This window comes from Cetorhinus maximus, unplaced genomic scaffold (assembly GCF_964194155.1).
Source record: "Cetorhinus maximus unplaced genomic scaffold, sCetMax3.hap1.1 HAP1_SCAFFOLD_323, whole genome shotgun sequence".
Classification (NCBI taxonomy): Eukaryota; Metazoa; Chordata; class Chondrichthyes; order Lamniformes; family Cetorhinidae; genus Cetorhinus; species Cetorhinus maximus.
The window spans coordinates 67,925-86,892 of NW_027596273.1; the positions used below are offsets into that span (position 1 = coordinate 67,925).

The following is an 18,968-nucleotide window of genomic DNA, read 5'->3' on the forward strand; positions in this document are numbered from 1 at the left end:
TCAATCTTCCAAACTCCATTCAATCTAGGCCGAGTCTGCTCGATCTCTCCTCATGGGACAATCTCCTCATCCCAGGAACCAGTCTGGTGAACATTTGTTTCACTCCCTCTAGGTCAAGTATGTCCTTCCTTAGGTAAGGAGACTAAAACTGCACACAGTACTCCAGGTGATGCCTCACCAATGCTCTATATAATTGTAGTAAGACATCTTTACTCTTATACTCCAATCCCTTTGTAACAAAAGCTAACAGACCATTTGCTTGCTGTACCTGCATGTTAACTTTCTGTGATTCATGTACAAGAACAGCCAGGTCCCTCTGAATGCAAATATTTCCCAGTCTTGCACCATTCAAAAGATATTCTTTTTTTTTCCTACCAAAGTGGATAACTTCACACTTCACCATGTTGTATTCCAGCTGCCATGTTCTTACCCAACCTGTCTATGTCCCTCTGCAGCCTCTTTGTGTCCTCCTCAGCACCTACTTTCCCACCCAACATTGTATTGTCAGAAAACCTGGATACATTACACTCAGTCCCCTCATCTAAGTCATTGATATCGATTGTAAATAGCTGAGGCACAACTGCTGATCCTTGTGGTACCTGCTAGTCACAGCCTGCCAACCTGAAAATGTCCCGTTTATTCCTACTCTCTGTTTTCTGACCATTAACCAATCCTCAGTCCATGCTCAGATACCCCCAAACACCAGACCGAATTTTGTGTGATGACCTCTTGTGTGGCCCCTCATCAAATGCTTTTTGAAAATCCAAATACACAACATCTACTGATACCCTCATTATCCTCCTTACTTATTACATTTTTAAGAAGCTCTGAACAGATTTGTCAAACATGATCTCCCTTTCATAAATCCATATTGGCTCTGCTCAATCAGTTCATGATTTTCTAAGTGCCCTGTTACCACATCCCTCATGATAGATTCCTACATTTTACCAATTACTGATGTTAGACGAACTGGCCTCTAGTTCCCCATTTTCTCTCTTCCTCCTTTTTCGAAAAGCGAGATGATGTTTGCTACCAAGGCTGGGAGAGACACTCTGGAAGGTATGGGGAGCTGGGACTTGTCCATGAGAGTAACGAAAGGTCTAGGATCTGATATAATCCAGAGTGATGATGATGATGTGTTAGTCGTGGCTCAGTGGTTGCATTTTCATGTCTTAGTCAGGAGGTTGTGGATTTAAATCCGCATCCAGAAAGATGAGCATAAAATCCAGGCTAACATTCCACCGCAGTACTGAGGGAGAGACTGTCAGAGATGGCACTGAGACAGAATGGATGGGTGTAAGAGATCCATTGACATTATTTCAAAGAGCAGGGGATTTATCCCAGGAATCTTGGTCAATATTTATCCCTCAATCAACATCACTGAAACAGATTATCTGGGTATTATCAATTTGTTGTCTATGGGATCTTGCTGTGTATAAATTAGCTGCTGTGTTTCCTACATTCCAACATTGACTGCACTTCAAAGGAATTTCATTGGCTGTAGAATGCTTTGGGACATCCAGATGTCATGAAAGACTCTGCAGAAATACAAATCTTTCTTTAACAGAGGAGAAAAGGCCCAGAAATGGAACAGTCGAGAACAGGATTTCAATTAGTCTCCTCTTATCCTGGAGTAAACAAATACTCCACACACTGTGTGTTTGACGCCAAGCTGATTTATTTGACATTTAACCAGAATATTAAACTCCAGCCCTGTTACAGGGATTATTAACATCAGGAGGAATAAAACCCCCAAGAGCTGGATTTTCAAAGAGGGTTGGGAACCTGACACTGGATGAATTCCGGGTCCGCACACTGCACCTGAACTGCATCACTCTTGCAGCACTATTTTAAAATGTAATTGAGCTGTTTTGGCAGGAGGTGAGCTCAGCATCCAAACCGAGGCACCAAGTGCCTCTGGGGGGAGGGAGCTTCCTGTCTGATGCCAGCAGCAAAGACAGACGACAGCCATTTTGGGGTTTGCTGCTGCTTTGCCGAGGTACAGTGCTCAAACCAGAACAAGTCTACCCCTCAAATTTTACAAACAAAACACAGATGAAAATTAACTTCCTTTCAATCTATGGTAACTCCAACAGTTGTGCACTAACATGCACCAGGCTATCTGACTTCATCCCGTAAGTAAGCCTGGGTACTAGATTTTAGTGTAGCCTAACCATTTTCAGGTTCATTTCATGCCATATTCATTGTAATAAGCTAACAATGTCAAAACACAATTTTCTGCTAACACTGAGATGAGAAGCCATTTTGACGATTTTAACCTTTTACAACAAACTAACCCAAAATAGTATTACGAAGCAGTGACTGACAAGCAACAGATGATTGGTAGTTGCTTAGAAGTCGCTTTATCTTATCTCAATATATCTCCATTCGCATTTCTTATTAGAGAATTAAAGTGCTGTAACAGCTGGGAAAGAAATGGGATAAGCCTTGGTCTTGCTCCCTATCAGGAACACACACTATCCTTGATTGTTGAGTCTGTCTTAATGAATGGGCTCCTGTAAAGATATCAAGATGAGAGACATAGCTTAAAGGAAAGCAGTGTCCTAAATTTAAGACAATGTGGCAAATTAGCTAAAACCAATGGAGTTAACTCTTGTCACATTATTGACAAATCATAGACTAATTAGCCATTTCCAATAACTTGGCTAAGGTGGGCTTCCAGCATCTTTTAAGTGTAAAAATTAAGATTTCGAGAAGCCACTTTGTTAGCATATTATCTGTGTATCGAATGATGGAGGGTTATCCTCACTTCATGTCTTCAGCCTGATCAACCGAGGGAAGTTGTGAGAAGTCTGTTTAATTGTTAAAGTTAAATATTCTCCTCTTACTGTTCATTGAAACTTTGATTTTTATTTTTCTAACTTGTTACCTTTTCACATTTTAATGGTTAATAAATCTTTTTGAAATGACCATTTAAAGTCTTCATCCTGCCAGATGGTTAAGTTCTGTAGAACCTGATGATTTCATTCACAATTGGGGATTTATTACAAACAACCTGTACCCCAAAAATCAATTTAAATCCAGAAAAAAGATTGAAAATCCCATTCTGTTCCAGACAGGCTCCTTAACAAGTTCTTTAATGAGATTAAGGTGCCGTTAATTGGTGGTGAGTGGGTTTCCTGTTTCCTCCCCTCCACCGGCACTTTGAAAATTACAAACTGTTTCAGAGGCAGCGGATCCAGTGCCTCCGACCGGGAAAGTAATTTTCAAATCGCATAAGTCCCGGTTCCCACCCCCATCAGAAAGTGAAAATCCAACCCCAGTTATCTGAATGAACCTAGTTCAAGCCTGGATGTGATTCACAGCAGCAATAACAGCAGAATCCAACCCCTGTTGTCATATGTGAAACTTCTGGTGTCTCTTCAAGTTAGATGAAAAAGTGAGTCCCTTCCCACAGACGGGGCAGTTGAAAGGCCTCTCCCCAGTGTGAACTCGCTGGTGTCTGTGCAGGTTGTGCGACCGAGTGAATCTCTTCCCACACACACAGCAGGTGAACGGCCTCTCCCCAGTGTGAACTCGCTGGTGTTTCAGCAGATTTATCGGTCCTTTGAAACTCTTCTCACAGTCAGAGCATTTAAACAATCTCTGATCACTGTGAACAAGTTGATGTGTCAGCAGAGCAGATGACTGAGTGAAGCCTTTCCCACACACAGAGCAGGTGAACGGCCTCTCCCCAGTGTGAACTCGCTGGTGGGTCCCCAGGTTAGATGAGCTCATGAATCCCTTCCCGCACACAGAACAGCTGAACGGCCTCACGCCACTGTGAACACGCTGGTGTGTCAGAAGATTTGATAACTGCGTGAAACCCTTCCCACAATCGGTGCAGGTGAACGGCCTCTCCCCAGTGTGTATACGCCGATGAATTTCCAGCTGGGATGGGGAAATGAATCCAGTTTCACAGTCCCCACATTTCCACGGTTTCTCCGTGGTGCCGGTGCCCTTGTGTCTCTCCAGATTGGATGATCAGTTGAATGCTTGTCCACACACACACACAGAAAACACGTGTATGTGGAATTCACAACATCCCACGGTAAATGCTGTAATTTTTGTTTTCAAGTTGTATAACTAGGTAAAGGTGATATTCTGCTCCTGATGAATCAAGTGACTCTGTTAGATCTTGATGTGATGTTTTGTTTGAGTTACCAGTGTATAAATTCTCCCTTCTGATGCCCCTGTAAGCAGAGATTTCAAAAGTCCTCATTGTAAGCACGGCATAGAAATGAAGAACAGTTAATTTTAGTTCCTATGGAACATTTTTTCTCTCTTGTTCCCCCAAAGCTGCAAATCCCCGTCCCACACCCTCTCCCCCCTCCCTGGGTTGAAATCTAAATAAAGTGTTGGATAATTCTCTGTATCCTTTTAATAAATTCTACAACTGGAGATCATGTTTTACAAGGGGCCATTTGTTAACAGTTTCCCAAACACAGATCAGATCCTCATTGATTTGAGCCCAAAGTGTAACCTCTTATTTCTTGTCCCCCCTCCCCCATCCTCTGATGTGAACCATCCTCCACTCGCTGACCCAGGATGGCGGCCGTTAACCTGGGCCTGTTCCCGGGAGGGAGAAGCCCCGCAGCTGCAAACCAGGAGCTGACAATTATTCCTCAGGGTTTGCGGATCCACAAAGTGTTTCCAAATCCTCCCCGTCCAGCCGCCGGCTCCATCGCTCCCTCCCCCCGGGCCTGTCACCGCGGGGTAAACACGGGGCCTGGGGCCTACCCCAGAAGTTGCTCCAGTTCCCAGTCCAGCCACGGTTTCCATTCCTACCCTGTGCTCACAATCTCCTCCCGCCTCCCGAACCGTCCGCTCCTCCTCACTCTGTCACCATGACTGACACTGAGCATGCTCAGAGCGCACACCCACACTGCACCTGCGCACTGGACTCCTGTAGTCATTGATAGGGGACTTTCTGCAACGCGGTTTGTTCTGGGTAAATAATCCGCCATTGATAGCTTGACTTGGGAACACAAAATTCAATGCATCGGCTTCCCAATCGAGATCGGGACCCGGGGCGCTGTTGGCACAGTGGATGGTAAATGCTGAGCTGCTCAAGTCACAGAACAAAACCTGAAACAGCTGCCAGTACTGTTTTGCAATTTGTATTTTATCTTGAGATGCGTGAATGATATTCAAAGTGAGTTTTCTTAGCTTCAGTTCCTGCAGACAGCAACTTAATGCATAGAGGCTGGAGGCTTTTCATACTTGTGTTAGATCTCAGAATGCCTTCCCTCTCCTTCATACATGTTTCTCTCTTAATGTAAATTCCAATGTCCCAATATGTCTGCAAATTTACTTTTCTTATATCATAAATCTTTCATAGTACTTATATTAACAGTAACCTTTGGGAAAAATAAACACTGTTTTACTTAGCTTCCTATGGCTAGATGTAACATCTTATCGTCTCTTTGAAGTTCAAACTAATCTATCTAAAAATGCAATTGGTCCTTGCACCTCGCATTCTAAAACTTCAGCCAGGTTTATGTATTTAGCATTTCAAACCTAGCTTCCCTTTTGATCATTCAAAAGCTCCAGACCAGCTGTCTCCAATTCCATTAAATCCCCTCCCCCAAACAAATCCACACAGAGAAACTAGTCCAAACCCCAAAATTAACCTACCTTTACAATGTATCACATCAATATGATGAAATGCATTATATTTTCATGACAGCGCAATACACACAATAGGTACTTAAAGTATGTACATACCAGAATGTCTGGGCCTTCCTCCATGATGCAATCTGTGCAATTCACCCCCACCTCCACCTCCAATTGCAGATTGGAAAAAGGTCGATGTTGAAATTTACAAAGATCAAGACTGGTACAAACTGGTGGAAACAACCTGCTGAGTTTTTCCATCACTTTCCGTTTTTATTTCAGATTTCCAGTTCCCATAGTATTTTGCTTTTAATTCAGTGCTGGTATCTCTGTAAGGAAAGATATGCTGAAAAGCAGACATGAGATAGACGAAATGGAATGTATCTTGTGCGAAACATAAACACCAGCACAGGTCAGTTGAACAGAATTCACTGTTTCTGGACTTGATATTTTCTGTAATTCAGTGTCATCTCCAACCAGCTCCTGATCAGCATGTTCCACGTCCATCACTTGTACTGCACATGCTCAGAGTGCAACCGAGTGCTGAGTAATCACACCACGCTCCTGTAGTCATTGATGGGGCACATTCTGGCACATTGAAAATTATCGATTGTAACAGTGTCGCTCAAAGCTTAATTGGTGAATGAAAATGTTCATCACCACATTGAGATTGGGCCTGTTTCTGTATCAAGTAGCACTTGCTAAGAAATAACCTGCTCACTAATGCTAAGCGTGGGTTCCGCCAGGGTCACTCAGCCCCTGACCTCATTACAGCCGTGGTTCAAACATGGACAAAAGAGCTGCACTCCTGAGGTGCGTTGAGAGTGACTGCCCTTGACATCCAGGCAGCATTTGACCAAGTGTGGCATCAAGGAGCCCTGGCAACACTGGAGTCAATGGGAATAAGGGGGGAAACTCTACACTGGTTGCATTCATACCTAGCACAAAGGAAGATGGTTGTGGCTGTTGGGGGTCAATCATCTCATTTCTACGACATCATGGCAGGAATTCCTCAGGGTAGTGTCCTAGACCCAACCATCTTCAGGCTGTTTCATCAATGACCTTCCTCCCATCATATGGTCAGAAATGGGGATGTTCACTGGTGATTGCACAATGTTCAGCACCATTCGCGACTCCTCAGCTACTGAAGCAGTGCATGTCTAAATGCAGCAAGATCTGGACAATATCCAGGCTTGTACTGACAGGTGGCAAGTAACGTTCGCAAGACACAAGTGCCAGGCAATGACCATCTCCAACAAGTAAGAATCTACCCATCACCCCTTGACATTCAGTGGCATTACCTTCACTGAGTCCCCCACTATCAATATCCTGGGTGTTACCATTGAGCAGAAACAGAACTGGACCAGCCATGTAAATACTATGGCTCCAAGAGCAGGTCAGAGGCTGGAGATCCTGCCGCAAGTAACTCACCTCCTGACTCTCCAAAACCTGTCCACCATCTGCAAAGCACAAGACAGGAGTGTGATGGAATATTCTCCACTTGCCTGGATGAGTGCAGCTCCAACAACACTCAAGAAGCTTGACACCATCCAGGGCATCCGCTTGATTGGCACCCATCCACAAACATTCACTCCCTCCACCACCGACAAACAGTAGCAGCTGTGTGTACCATCTACAAGATGCACTGCAGGAACTCACCAAGGCTCCTTTGACAGCACCTTCCAAACCCACGACCGCAGCCATCTCGAAGGACAAGGGCAGCAGATAGATGGGAACACCACCCCCTGGAAGTTCCCCTCCAAACCACTCACCATCCTGACTTGGAAATATATCGCCATTCCTTCAGTTGCTGGATCAAAATCCTGGAGCTCCCTTCTTAACAGCACTGTGGGTGTACCTGCAGTGGTTCAAGAAGGCAGCTCACCACCACCTTCTCAAGGGCAACTAGCTATGGGGAATAAATGCTGGCCCAGCCAGTGAAGCCCACATCCCGTGAATGAACTTTAAAAAATATTATATATATATAGTTAATATATGATATATTACTATATCATAGATTAGGCAGAGGTCATGGTCCATATCGGTACCAACAACATAAGTAAAAAGAGGGATGAGGGCCTGAAAGCAGAATATAGGGAGCTAGGAAATAAATTAAAAAACAGGACCTCAAAGGTAGTAATCACAGGATTACTCCCAGTACCATGTGCTAGTGAGATCAGGAGTTGGAGAATAGACCAGATGAATACATGGCTGGAGAGATGGTGTAGGAGGGAGGGATTTAGATTCCTGAGGCATGGGGACTGACTCTGGGGATGATGGGACATGTAAAAGCTGGATGGGTTGCAGGACCAGTATCCTCGCAGTGGTATTTGCTAGTAATGTGGGGGAGGGTTTAAACTAGACTGGCAAGGGAAAGGGAAACTGAGTGAGGAGACACAAGAGAGGGAAACAAAGATAGGAATGAAAGATAGAAAAGTAGAAAGCAAAAGTGGAAGGCAGAGGAAACAAGGGCTAGCAGCAAATAGGACCATAGTACAAAAAGAGATGTATAAAAAATGTTAAAAAGACAAGTCGAAAGGCACTGTATATGAATGCATGGAGCATTTGCAATAAGGTAGATGAATTAACAGTGCAAATAGATGTGAACGGGTACAATATGATTGTGATTACGGAGACATGGCTGCAGGGTGACCAAGGCTGGGAACTGAATATCCAAGGGTACTCGATATTTAGGACAGACAGGCAAAAAGGAAAAGGAGGTGGTGTGACATTGTTAGTTAAGGATGAAATTGGTGCAGTAGTGAGAGAGGATATTGGCTTAGAAAATCTAGACCTAGAATCTGTCTGGGTGGAGCTAAGAAGAAACAAAGGGCAGAAAACATTCGTGGGGGTTGTCTATCAGCCTCCAAACAGTAGCGATAAGGTAGGTGACAGTGTTAAACAGGAAATTAGAGATGTATGTAACAAGGGTGCTACGGTAATCATGGGTGACTTTAAGCTGCATATAGACTGGGCAAGCCAAATTAGCAAAAATACTCTGGCAGATGAATTCCTGGAATGTACAAGATAGTTTTTAGGCCAGAATGTCGAGGAACTGATTAGGGAACAGGCTATCCTAGATTTGGTATTGTGCAATGAAGGAGAGTCATACGGAATTGAAATGTTAACTCTGTTTCTCTCTCCACAGGTGGTGTCAGACCTGCTGAGTTTTCCCAGTATTTTCTGTTCTTATTTCAGATATCCAGCATCCGCAATATTTTGCTTTTACGCTAGCATCACGATGAAACCTTTTCAGCAACAACTGGTGAGAATTTGGAATTCACTATCTGATGGATACAGGTTCAAGAGTAAACTTCAAAAAGGAACTGGATAAATATTTGAAGGAGAAATGATGCAGGGATGAGTAAAGAATGGGGGAGTGGGACTAACTGGATAGCTCGTCGAATTTGTCAGCACAGATTTGATAGGCCAACCGGCCTCCTTCTCTGCTGTACTATTAGGAGATTCTATCATCTATAATAATATAATGATTCATAATAAACATATGATAGAATCATAGAGCATGGATGGTGGCCATTCAGCCCACTGTGCCTGAAAACGTTACCAATCTGTCCCACTCCCCTGCTCTTTTCCGATTGCCTTCCAAATCTTTCCGTATTAATTTAAAATCCAAATCACTTTTGAAAGTTACGACTGAATTTGCTTCTAACAACCATTCAAACAATGACTTCAGTCTTCCCAATATTTAATTGGAGGAAATTTTCTGCACATCCGCCAAACAGTCTGATAATTTACCAAGAGTGGAGAAGTCGAGAGAGGTGGTGGTGAAGCAGAGCTGGGAGCTGTCAGTGTAAATGTGATAAGTGACAGTGTTTTCAGATGATGTCACTGTTTGGAACAGGTTAATGAAAAATAAGAGGAGACCAAGTCTGGATCCTTTGGGGACACCAGAGGTGACTCTGTGAGTGGAAAGGGAAGACATTGCAAGTGATTCTCTGGCGATGATTAGATAGAGAAGAATGGAACTAGGAGAGAGCAGCCCCACCCAGCTGGACGACAGGGGAGAGGCGAAGGTGCAGAATGATGTGGTCAACCTTGTCAAAGGCTGCAGACAGGTCGAGGACGAGAAGGGAGAGTTTATCTTAGTCACAGTCACATAGGATGTCATTTGTGACTTGGATAAGAGCTGTTTCAGTACTGTGACAGGGGCAAAAACATGATTGGAGGGATTCAGAGATGGAGTTCTGGGAAAGATGGGCAGGGATTTGGGAGGTGACAACAAGGACTTTGGAGAGGAAAGAGAGACTGGAGATGGGGCAGTAGTTTGGAAAGACAGTGGGGACAAAGATTTGTTTTTTGAGAAGGGTATAATGATGGCAGATTTGAAGGAGAGAGGGACAGTACCTGAGAGAGAAAACTGTTATCATAGTCAGTGAACATGGGGAAGTTGAGTGATCAGTAGTTTAGTTGCAACAGGGTTGATGAAGGAGGTGGGTTTCATGGACAAGATGAGCTCTGAGAGGGCCTGAGGGGAGATGGGAGAGAAACTACAGAAAGATGAGAGTTCAAGGCTCGGGTAATGGGGAACTTTAGGGAGGGCGAGTGGAAGGGAGGGAAGCAGCAGAGGCAGCTGATCGGATTATCTCAATCTTAGTGACAAAGGAGCTCCATGAGATCCTCACACCGGTTGCTGGGGGTGAGGATGGAGGCTAGGGGAGAGGGAGAGCACTTCAAAATGAAGTAACTTGTGTTAGAGATATTAAAAAGATTCAACACATTGTGTCTTTAGCACAAAACTAATTTATGTGACATTTATCCAGAATATTAGCCCCTCTAAGTGGTCTGTAGTTTATTAACATCAGCAGAAACAGATCCCAGGGAACATGGTTCAGTCCTGGATGTGATTAATAGCAAATTCCCAGCACTTTAGTTACTTGTGAACTTGCTGGTGTCTCAGCAGGTTGGATGAGGTAGTGAATCCCTTCCCACACTGGAGGCAAGTGAATGGTCTCTCCCCAGTGTGAATTCGTTGGTGTGCCAGCAGGTTGGATGAGGTAGTGAATCCCTTCCCACAATGGGGGCAGGTGAATGGCTTCTCCCCAGTGTGAATTCGTTGGTGTGTCAGCAGGTTGGATGAGGTAGTGAATCTCTTCCCACACTGAGGGCAGATGAATGGCCTCTCCCCAGTGTGAATTTGCTGGTGTCTCAGCAGGGTGGATAACTGAGTGAATCCCTTCCCACACTGGGGGCAGGTGAATGGCCTCTCCCCAGTGTGAACTTGCTGGTGTGTTAGCAGGCTGTGTGACTCAGTGAATCCCTTCCCACACTCAGAGCAGGTGAACAGTCTTTCCCCCGTGTGAACTTGCTGGTGTCTCAGCAGGTGGGATGACTGAGTGAATCCATTCCCACACTGGAGACAGATGAATGGCCTCTCCCCAGTGTGAATTCGCTGGTGTACAGTGAGTTGGGATGATCCCCTGAACCCAGTCCCGCATTTAGAGCACTTAAATGGTCTCTTGTCAGTGTGAACACATTGATGGGACATCAGCTCTCAGGAACTTTTATAGCACTTCCTGCAGTCTGGGCATTTAAAAGGTCTCTCTTCACTGTGAACTCGCTGGTGGCTCAGCAGGTGGGCTGAAAGAGTAAATCCCTTCCCACAATTTGAGCAGGTGAACGACCTCTCCCCAGTGTGACTGCGCCGATGCCCTTCCAGCTCAGATGGGAATCTGAATCCCTTCCCACAGTCCCCACATTTCCATGGTTTCTCCCGGATGTGGCTGTGCTTGTGTCTTGACAGGCCAGATGATCGGTTGAAACATCGTCCACACACAGGACACGTGTACGATTTCTCTCCACTGTGAATGGTGCTTTTTCCTTCCACGTTCAAAATCAAATGATATTCAGGTTACGATAAATCGGGCGACTGTCAGATTCTGCTGTGATGTTTTGTTTCTGTTTCCTGACTGCAAATCCTCTCCTTCTAATCCCCTGTGAAACTGATTTAAAACAGAAAAAAGGGAGTGAGAGAGAACCCACAAAATCACAAAGGCAGGTTGAGCTGAATGAATCTGGTAATTTGTGGGGCTGGCACGAGGCAAAAGTGACCATAATGCTGGATTGTCATAAAAACCCAACTGGTTCACTAATGTCCTTCAGGGAATGGAACCTGTCACCTGGTCTGGGTCTACACAAGACTCTGCCTCCATGGGAGGAAAGAGAGAGGTGGGAGATGCAGGGGGTGAAGATGTGTTTAATACATCTTCAGCTCAACCAGAACTTTGGCAGAATATCCCAAGCCCTCAACGTCCCACGACCTAGAAGGACGAAGGTAACAGGTGTCAATGAACACCATCACCTCCAGCTCACACACTGTCCTGACTTGTCTGACATGCAGTACTGGATGAGCAGAAATTTCCTCCATTTAAATGTTGGGAAGATGAAAGCCATTGTTTTCAGTCCCTGCTACAAACTCCACTCCCTAACCACTGACTCCATCCCTCTTGCAGCTCTCTGAGGCTGAACCAGACTGTTCACAATCTTGTTGTCATATTTTAGCCCAAGCTGAGCTTCTGACTACAAATCACTAAAACCAGCCATTTCCACCTCAGTAAAATCGCCCAACTGTGTTCCTGCCTCAGTTCATCTGCTGCTGAAACTCATCCATTCCTTTGTTCCCTCTAAACTGAACGATTTGACTGTGCTTCTTGTCGGCCTCCCAGATTCAACTCCATAGAAACTGGAGGTCACCCAAAACTCAGCAGCTCATGTCCTTACTTGTACCAAGTCTTGTTCACCATCATCCCCTGTGTTCCCTGACGGTCGTGGTCGTCTCCAGCCCTTCAGCCTTCCAGGATTATCTGAGATCATCTAATTCTGACCCACCCCTGGCTCCAATTCCTCCCGTGCATCCACAATCTCCTCCAGCCTCCTCAGCTGCCTGTTCCACCCCAGTCCGTCTCCACCAGCCGCACTGAGCATGCTCTGAGCACAGCCCGGCCCCCACGCAGTCGCTCTGGGTTCCTGTTCTCATCGATAGGGGGCTTTCTGACCCATGAGGCATTCTGAGTAATCCTGCCACCATTGAGGCCAATCAGCGAACAGACAATTTTTTTCAACACCAGCTCTGAAGAAGGGTCATATGGACTCGAAACGTTAACTCTGTTTGTCTCTCCACAGATGCTGTTAGACCTGTTGAGCTTTTCCAGCAATTTCTGTTTTTGTTTCAGATTTCCAGCATGCGCAGTTTTTTGCTTTTGCCTTAGGCAATTTTTTTTCCCCCAGTTGGTAAAACAGAAGATCCATGAATGAGGGGGATATTGGACAGGAAGCACAATGAGAGGTTCAGACACTTTATTAAATACTCACAGCAGAAGCACATTAATCTGATCGGAGATCACTTCCTCATGAGCAGCCAGCTGAGTGGAGCCTCCTGAGATTCTGTTCCCTTTCCAGTCAGTATTTACAGGAGCTGGGACATGGAAAAGAGTCTCAGTAAAATCAGGGATTTATTTGTTCACTGTTTTAAAATGGGCCTGGGCTCACACTCGAAGTTTGTGCAGCCTGTGACTCCCTGGGATTATTAACCCTCCCCTTCCAGACCCTTTGGGCTCTCTATTGTTTCTCAATATCCTCCCGGCCCTGTGACTCCCGAGGTTTATTAACCCTCCCTCTCCAGGCCCTTTGGACTGTCTAATGTTGGACTATGTATTGTTTTTCAATGTCCTCCTGGCCTTGTTGTATCTGATCCAATAAAAACCCTCTTTACATCACACAGGGAACAGCTTTAGACATGTTCTGACTTTTCACCTCAATCTTATTCTGCTGAATGATCTTACTGACCGTTCCCTTTCTCTCGATCAGTCCGTCCACCATCTCTTTTCTGGATTTCACTCCTTCTTGTTGTTCCAGGATTTCATCTCTCTGCCTTTTATTTCTTTTACTGAAGATTCCTGTCCATTGCTGCCTCACAGCCTCGTCCTGTTCCCACATATTCTCCATGTCTAAGTGCTTCCCAGCGGCCGTGCCAGCCGTGGCCCCTATTCCAGCCCAGTCACTGATCCCTCTCTTCCCTCCACCCTTTTTACTGGTGTCACTATCACAGGAACGATTGCAGAGTTTTGCAAAACTGCCTTAACGCCGGGGTCTTGGCTACTGGTGGTCATAGTCCACCCATCTCTCTCCCTGCGTTCTGACTTCTGAAATCCCCGGATAATTCCCTTATCATCCGAACATCAAGGTGCTTGAAGATGGGATGATATAACCTTGGGGACGGGTGTATTGGGGTTCAGGGCAAATATTACAGGAATTATTTTAAATCTTGTATCATTATATCGGCTTTCTGAGTATGGGTGATGATTAAACCATTTGTGGGACCAATTTCTTATGGCAGGACAGATTGAGGGGTAGTCAGTGAAGCATATGGGGCCTTCGGCTTCATAAATAGAGGTACTGAGTATAAAAACAGAGGCATTATTTTGGCATTTATAAGGAAGGCAAATGGAATTTTGGCATTTTTTGCAAAAGGAAGAGTATAAAAATAGGGAAGTGTTGTTGCAACTGTACAAGGCTTTGGTGAGACCGCACCTGGAGTACTGTGCACAGTTTTGGTCCCCTTACTTGAGGAAGGATTTAGTTGCACTGGAGGCGGTTCGGAGGAGGTTCACTAGATTGATTCCAGAGATGCGGGGCTTGTCTTATGAGGAGAGATTGAGCAGTTTAGGCCTATACTCGCTAGAGTTTAGAAGGATGAGAGGAGATCTAATTGAGGTATATAAGATGCTAAAGGGGATAGACAAAGTAGAGGTGGAGCGGATGTTTCCCCTTGTGGGGCATTCTAGAAAAAGAGGCCATAGTTTGAGGCTAAGGTGTGGTAGATTTAAATCAGAGATGAGGAGGAATTACTTTTCTCAAAGGGTCGTGAATCTATGGAATTCACTATTCCAGAGTGCAGGGGATACCGGGACACTGAATAATTTTGAGGAGATAGATTTTTAATTAGTAATGGGTTGAAAGGTTATGGGGAGAAGGCGAGAAATTGGAGTTGAGGCCGAAATGAGATCAGCCGTGATCGTATTGAACGGCTGGGCAGGCTCGAGGGGCCGAATTGCCTATTCCTGCTCCTAGTTCTTATGTTATAGAGTTTTGGTTAGGTCACAACTAGAATATTGCATCCAGTTCTGGTCCCCAGTCTTTAGGAAGAATGTGAGGGGCCTTGATAAGGTGCAGAGGAGATTTACCAGAATGGTTCGAGGGATGAGGGATTTTAGCTACAAGGTTTGGCTGGAGAAGCTGGGGTTGTTCTCTTTGGAGCTGGGGGATTGAGGGGAGATTTGATAGCGGTGTACAAGATTATGAAAGGTTTAGAATAAGATAGACAAAGGAAATCCTTTTCCATTAGCTGATGGTACAAGGATACAGGTTTTGGGCAAGAGATGCAAGAGGGGATATGAGGAAGAACGTTTTTCACAGCAAGTAGGGTCACGTGATTTGTTCAACCAATGTGTAGCTAGTGCGGGGGTATAAATTCTAGGGGAGGAGTTTCCTAGGAAGTGGTTGCAGGAGGGGCTGGCTGGATACAAGCAGCCACACAAGCTCTTGTCTAAATAAAGCTTAATTTGTTTGACTAAAAAGCCTCTGAGAGCATGTTTCTACAATAATAACCTGGAACTCAGCCCACGAGGGTGGTGGAAGTGGAGACGATTAATCATTTCAAAAGGAAATTGGATGTTATACTGCCAGGATTTTATGAAGGATTTGACCATGTTAAGTGCATGCTGGACCCTGAAGTTCTGGTCACTTATCATTTAACTTCTCCACCCCACTCCCACTCTGACCTCTGTGTCCTTGGCCTCCTGAACTGTTCCAATGAAGCTCAAGGGGAGTTTGAGGAACAGCAGCTCATCTTTCGATTCGTCACTTTACAACCTTCCAGACTCAGCATCGAGTTCAGTAGTTTCTGCACCAACAGAGAGTTGTCAGGATCAGGAACGCTCTACCTGAAAAGGTGCTGGAACCTGATTCTATGTTTAGTCTCCGCCCACTGGTCCTAGATTCCCCAACCAGTGAATATAGTTTCTCTCTATCAACCCGGTCAGTTCCAATTAACATCCCAAAAACTTTGATCAAATCACCTCTTCATCTTCTAAATTCCCGGGTTTCCGGGATTACAATGCTCATAGTGAGGTGCGGTGCTGGATTTTAGCAGAAGGAATAGGGAGAGGGAAGATATAATTCATGGCTCAGTTCTAAAGAGTGTGCATGGACAGAGGGACCCGGGGTTCATGTGCTTTGATCTCTGAAGGTGACAGGATGTATTAAGAGAGAAGTTAGCAAAGCCGATTGGATCTTGAGCTACATAAATAGTGACATTGAGAACAAAAACAGGAAGCTATGCTGAATCTTTACAAAGCACTGGTTAGGCTCCAATTTGAGTATCTTCTGGTCACCAGACGTTAGCAAGGATGTGAAGGTCCTTGAGAAGGTGCAGAGGAGGTTTACCAGAATAGTTCCTGCAAAGGAGGTTGAGGTGGGATTTGATTGAGGTGCACAAGGTTCTGGCAGGTTTAGATAAGGTGGACAAAGAAAAGCTGTTCCCATCAGCTGATTGTACAAGGACTCGGGGACACAGATTTAAGGCTTTGGGTAAAAGGTACGGGAAATGTGATGAAGAATGTTGTTACACAGTGAGTGGTAATGACCTGGAGTTTACTGCCTACGAAAGGAGGTGGAAACGGATATGATGAATGATCTCAAAAGGAAATTGGACAGACACGCGAGGGAAATAAACCTGCAAGGATATGGGGATAGAGCAGGGGCAGGGGAATGGGACGACTGGATTGCTCCAGAAAACTGGCATGGACTCAATGGGCTAAATGGCTTCCTCTGTGCCATAATGACTCTTTTGTGTAATCTTCTTCTGTAATTTAACCCTTGGAGTTTGGATATCACTCAGGTAAAACTGTGCTACACTCCCTCCTGGTGTTTTTCCAGTCACATTGATATCTGAAATTTTCTCCCACAAACAGAACAGACAAACCTTCCACATTCAGATGCTGCTGATATTCAGTTTCTGATGAATCGAGTGAATCTGTCAGATCTTGTTGTGATGTTTGGTTTGAGTTTCCCGTCTATCAATCCTCCAATTCCAGTGCCCTGTAAAGTTTACAGAAACCATCACTGTCAGTCTAGGACAGAAATTCACAATATTCTCTCCTCTAGGGTTGCCAACTCTGATTAAATGGAGGTTCCATCACATGACTTGTCCCTATGCTCCAGCCATGAGTCGGCCAACACATCCTTCCTTGTGACACACTGCCTTCTCAGGCCAATTGGAAAGCAAAATGTCTCGTGACGCAATTGGATGATGATTTGTCCCACTTTCAATATTTTAATAAAGAGAAACATTCAAAGAAAATTACAAATTAAAACAATCTTTTTAATGCCCTTAAGATATTTCTCCAGTGCTGCACACAGCAATGTCCTGGAGATTGAGCATCAGCTCCTGGAAACTCCAGTCCAATCCTGGAAGGTGGCAACCCACTCTTTGCCTGTCTCCTAATCCAGGATCACAGCGCATGCGCCCTGCTGTACCGGGCCTGTGAACGGAAGGCGCCCCGCAGCTCATAGACCTTTCGGTGCTAATGCGGGACCGGTAACTTTTTACTCGGGGTTCGAAGCCTCCGCGTAGTATTTATGAAGCCCCCCCCGCCCATTCCGCTGGCTCTAATCCTCCCCGCTCACCCACCGACTCCATTACTCAACTGCACTCGATTGTTTCTTCCCCGTTCCTTGCAGCGCCATTGACAGTCTGCACTGCGCATGCTCTACTCTCAGCGGGAAACTGCGCCTGCGCGAGGCGCGCCGGTCGTGTGGATAGGGCACATTCTTACCCGCAGTGAATGCTGGGTCAGAGCGACGCCATTGTGATCATACATTTTTTTTAGTAGAACATTGTGATTTGCGATCAGAATTCCGATTACAATTGGAGCCATTTGTCCAAGTTACAAATTTACTAAATCAATTGATACAGCAACTAAAGAGCACGTGTCTTCCACCATAGTTCTGTCCTGGGTGTGATTAACAGCAGAACAAACCCCTACAGTTAGATGTGGACTCACTGGAGTCTCAGTAGGTGCGGTGAACAAGTGATTTTTTTTCCATAGACATAAGGGTTAAACTATCCCTCCCGAATAAGAATGGACTAGTCGTAGATCAAAAGTGTTGGGTTTCTAAAGTTGGAGTGTTAACCAGGGGGCAAATTGAGTGAATGCCTTTGCACACACAATGAGTCTGATTCTCCTCCCTCAAATGTGAACGTGCTGTTGCGTCAGTAAGTGGGATGACTGAGTAAATCCTTTTCCACATTCAGCTTTCAAATTATCTTTGCATGGTGAGGTTTTATCTAAGAATTTCCAGCTCAGGCGGGAATCACAAATCCTTCTGGTGGTTAGTTTCACAATCTTTTTTAAAATTCATTCAAGGGATGTGGGCGTCGCTGGCTAGGCCAGCATTTATTGTCCATCCCTAATTGCCCTTGAGAAGGTGGTGGTAATCTAGCTTCTTGAACCACTGCAGTCCATGTGGTGTAGGTACACCCACAGTGCTGTTAGGGAGGGAGTTCCAGGATTTTGACCCAGCGACAGCAAAGGAACGGCAGTATATTTCCAAGTCAGGATGGTGAGTGGCTTGGATGGGAAGTTCCAGGTAGTGGTGTTTCCCAGGGATCTGCTGTCCTTGCCCTTTTAGATGGTAGTGGTCTTGGGTTTAGAAGGTGCTGTCTAAGGTGAGTTCTTGCAGTGCATCTTGTAGATGGTACACACTTCTGCTACTGTGCGTCAGTGGTGGAGGGAGTGAATGTTTGTGGATGGGGTGCCAGTCAAGTGGGCTGCTTTGTCCTGGATGGCGTTGAGCTTCTTGAGTGTTGTGGGAGCTGCACTAATCCAGGCAAGTGGAGAGTATTCCATCACACTCCTGACTTGTGTCTTGTAGATGATGAAGTCAGGAGGTGAGTTATTGCCACAGGATTCCTAGCCTCTGACCTGCTCTTGTAGCCACAGTATTTATATGGCTAATCTTGTTCAGTTCCTGGTCAATGGTAACCCCCAGGATGTTGATAGTGGGGGATTCAGCAATGGTAATGCCATTGAATGTAAAGGGGTGATGGTTAGATTCTCTCTTGTTGGAGATGGTAATTGCCTAGCACTTGTGTTGCAAATGTTACTTCCCACTTGTCAGTCAAGCTTGGATATTGTCCAGGTCTTTCTCCATTTGAACATTGACTGCTTCAATATCTGAGGAGTCGCAAATGATGCTGAACACTGTGCAGTCATCAGTGAACCTCCCCATTTCTGACCTTGTGATGGAAGGAAGGTCATTGATGTAGCAATTGA

General features: G+C 45.1%; 1 protein-coding gene across 1 annotated transcript; it reads right to left on the reverse strand.

The window, feature by feature from the left end:
- Positions 1-1,660: 1,660 nt before the first annotated feature.
- LOC144673270 (uncharacterized) lies at positions 1,661-17,390 on the reverse strand. The gene is made up of 5 exons (XM_078535186.1): positions 17,341-17,390; positions 16,616-16,731; positions 12,946-13,048; positions 10,512-11,576; positions 1,661-3,976 (listed from the first exon to the last, which is right to left on the reverse strand). Exons 4-5 carry the CDS (start codon positions 11,120-11,122, stop codon positions 3,358-3,360), a joined length of 1,230 nt encoding a protein of 409 aa, XP_078391312.1. The 5' UTR covers positions 11,123-11,576; positions 12,946-13,048; positions 16,616-16,731; positions 17,341-17,390; the 3' UTR covers positions 1,661-3,357.
- Positions 17,391-18,968: the final 1,578 nt, after the last annotated feature.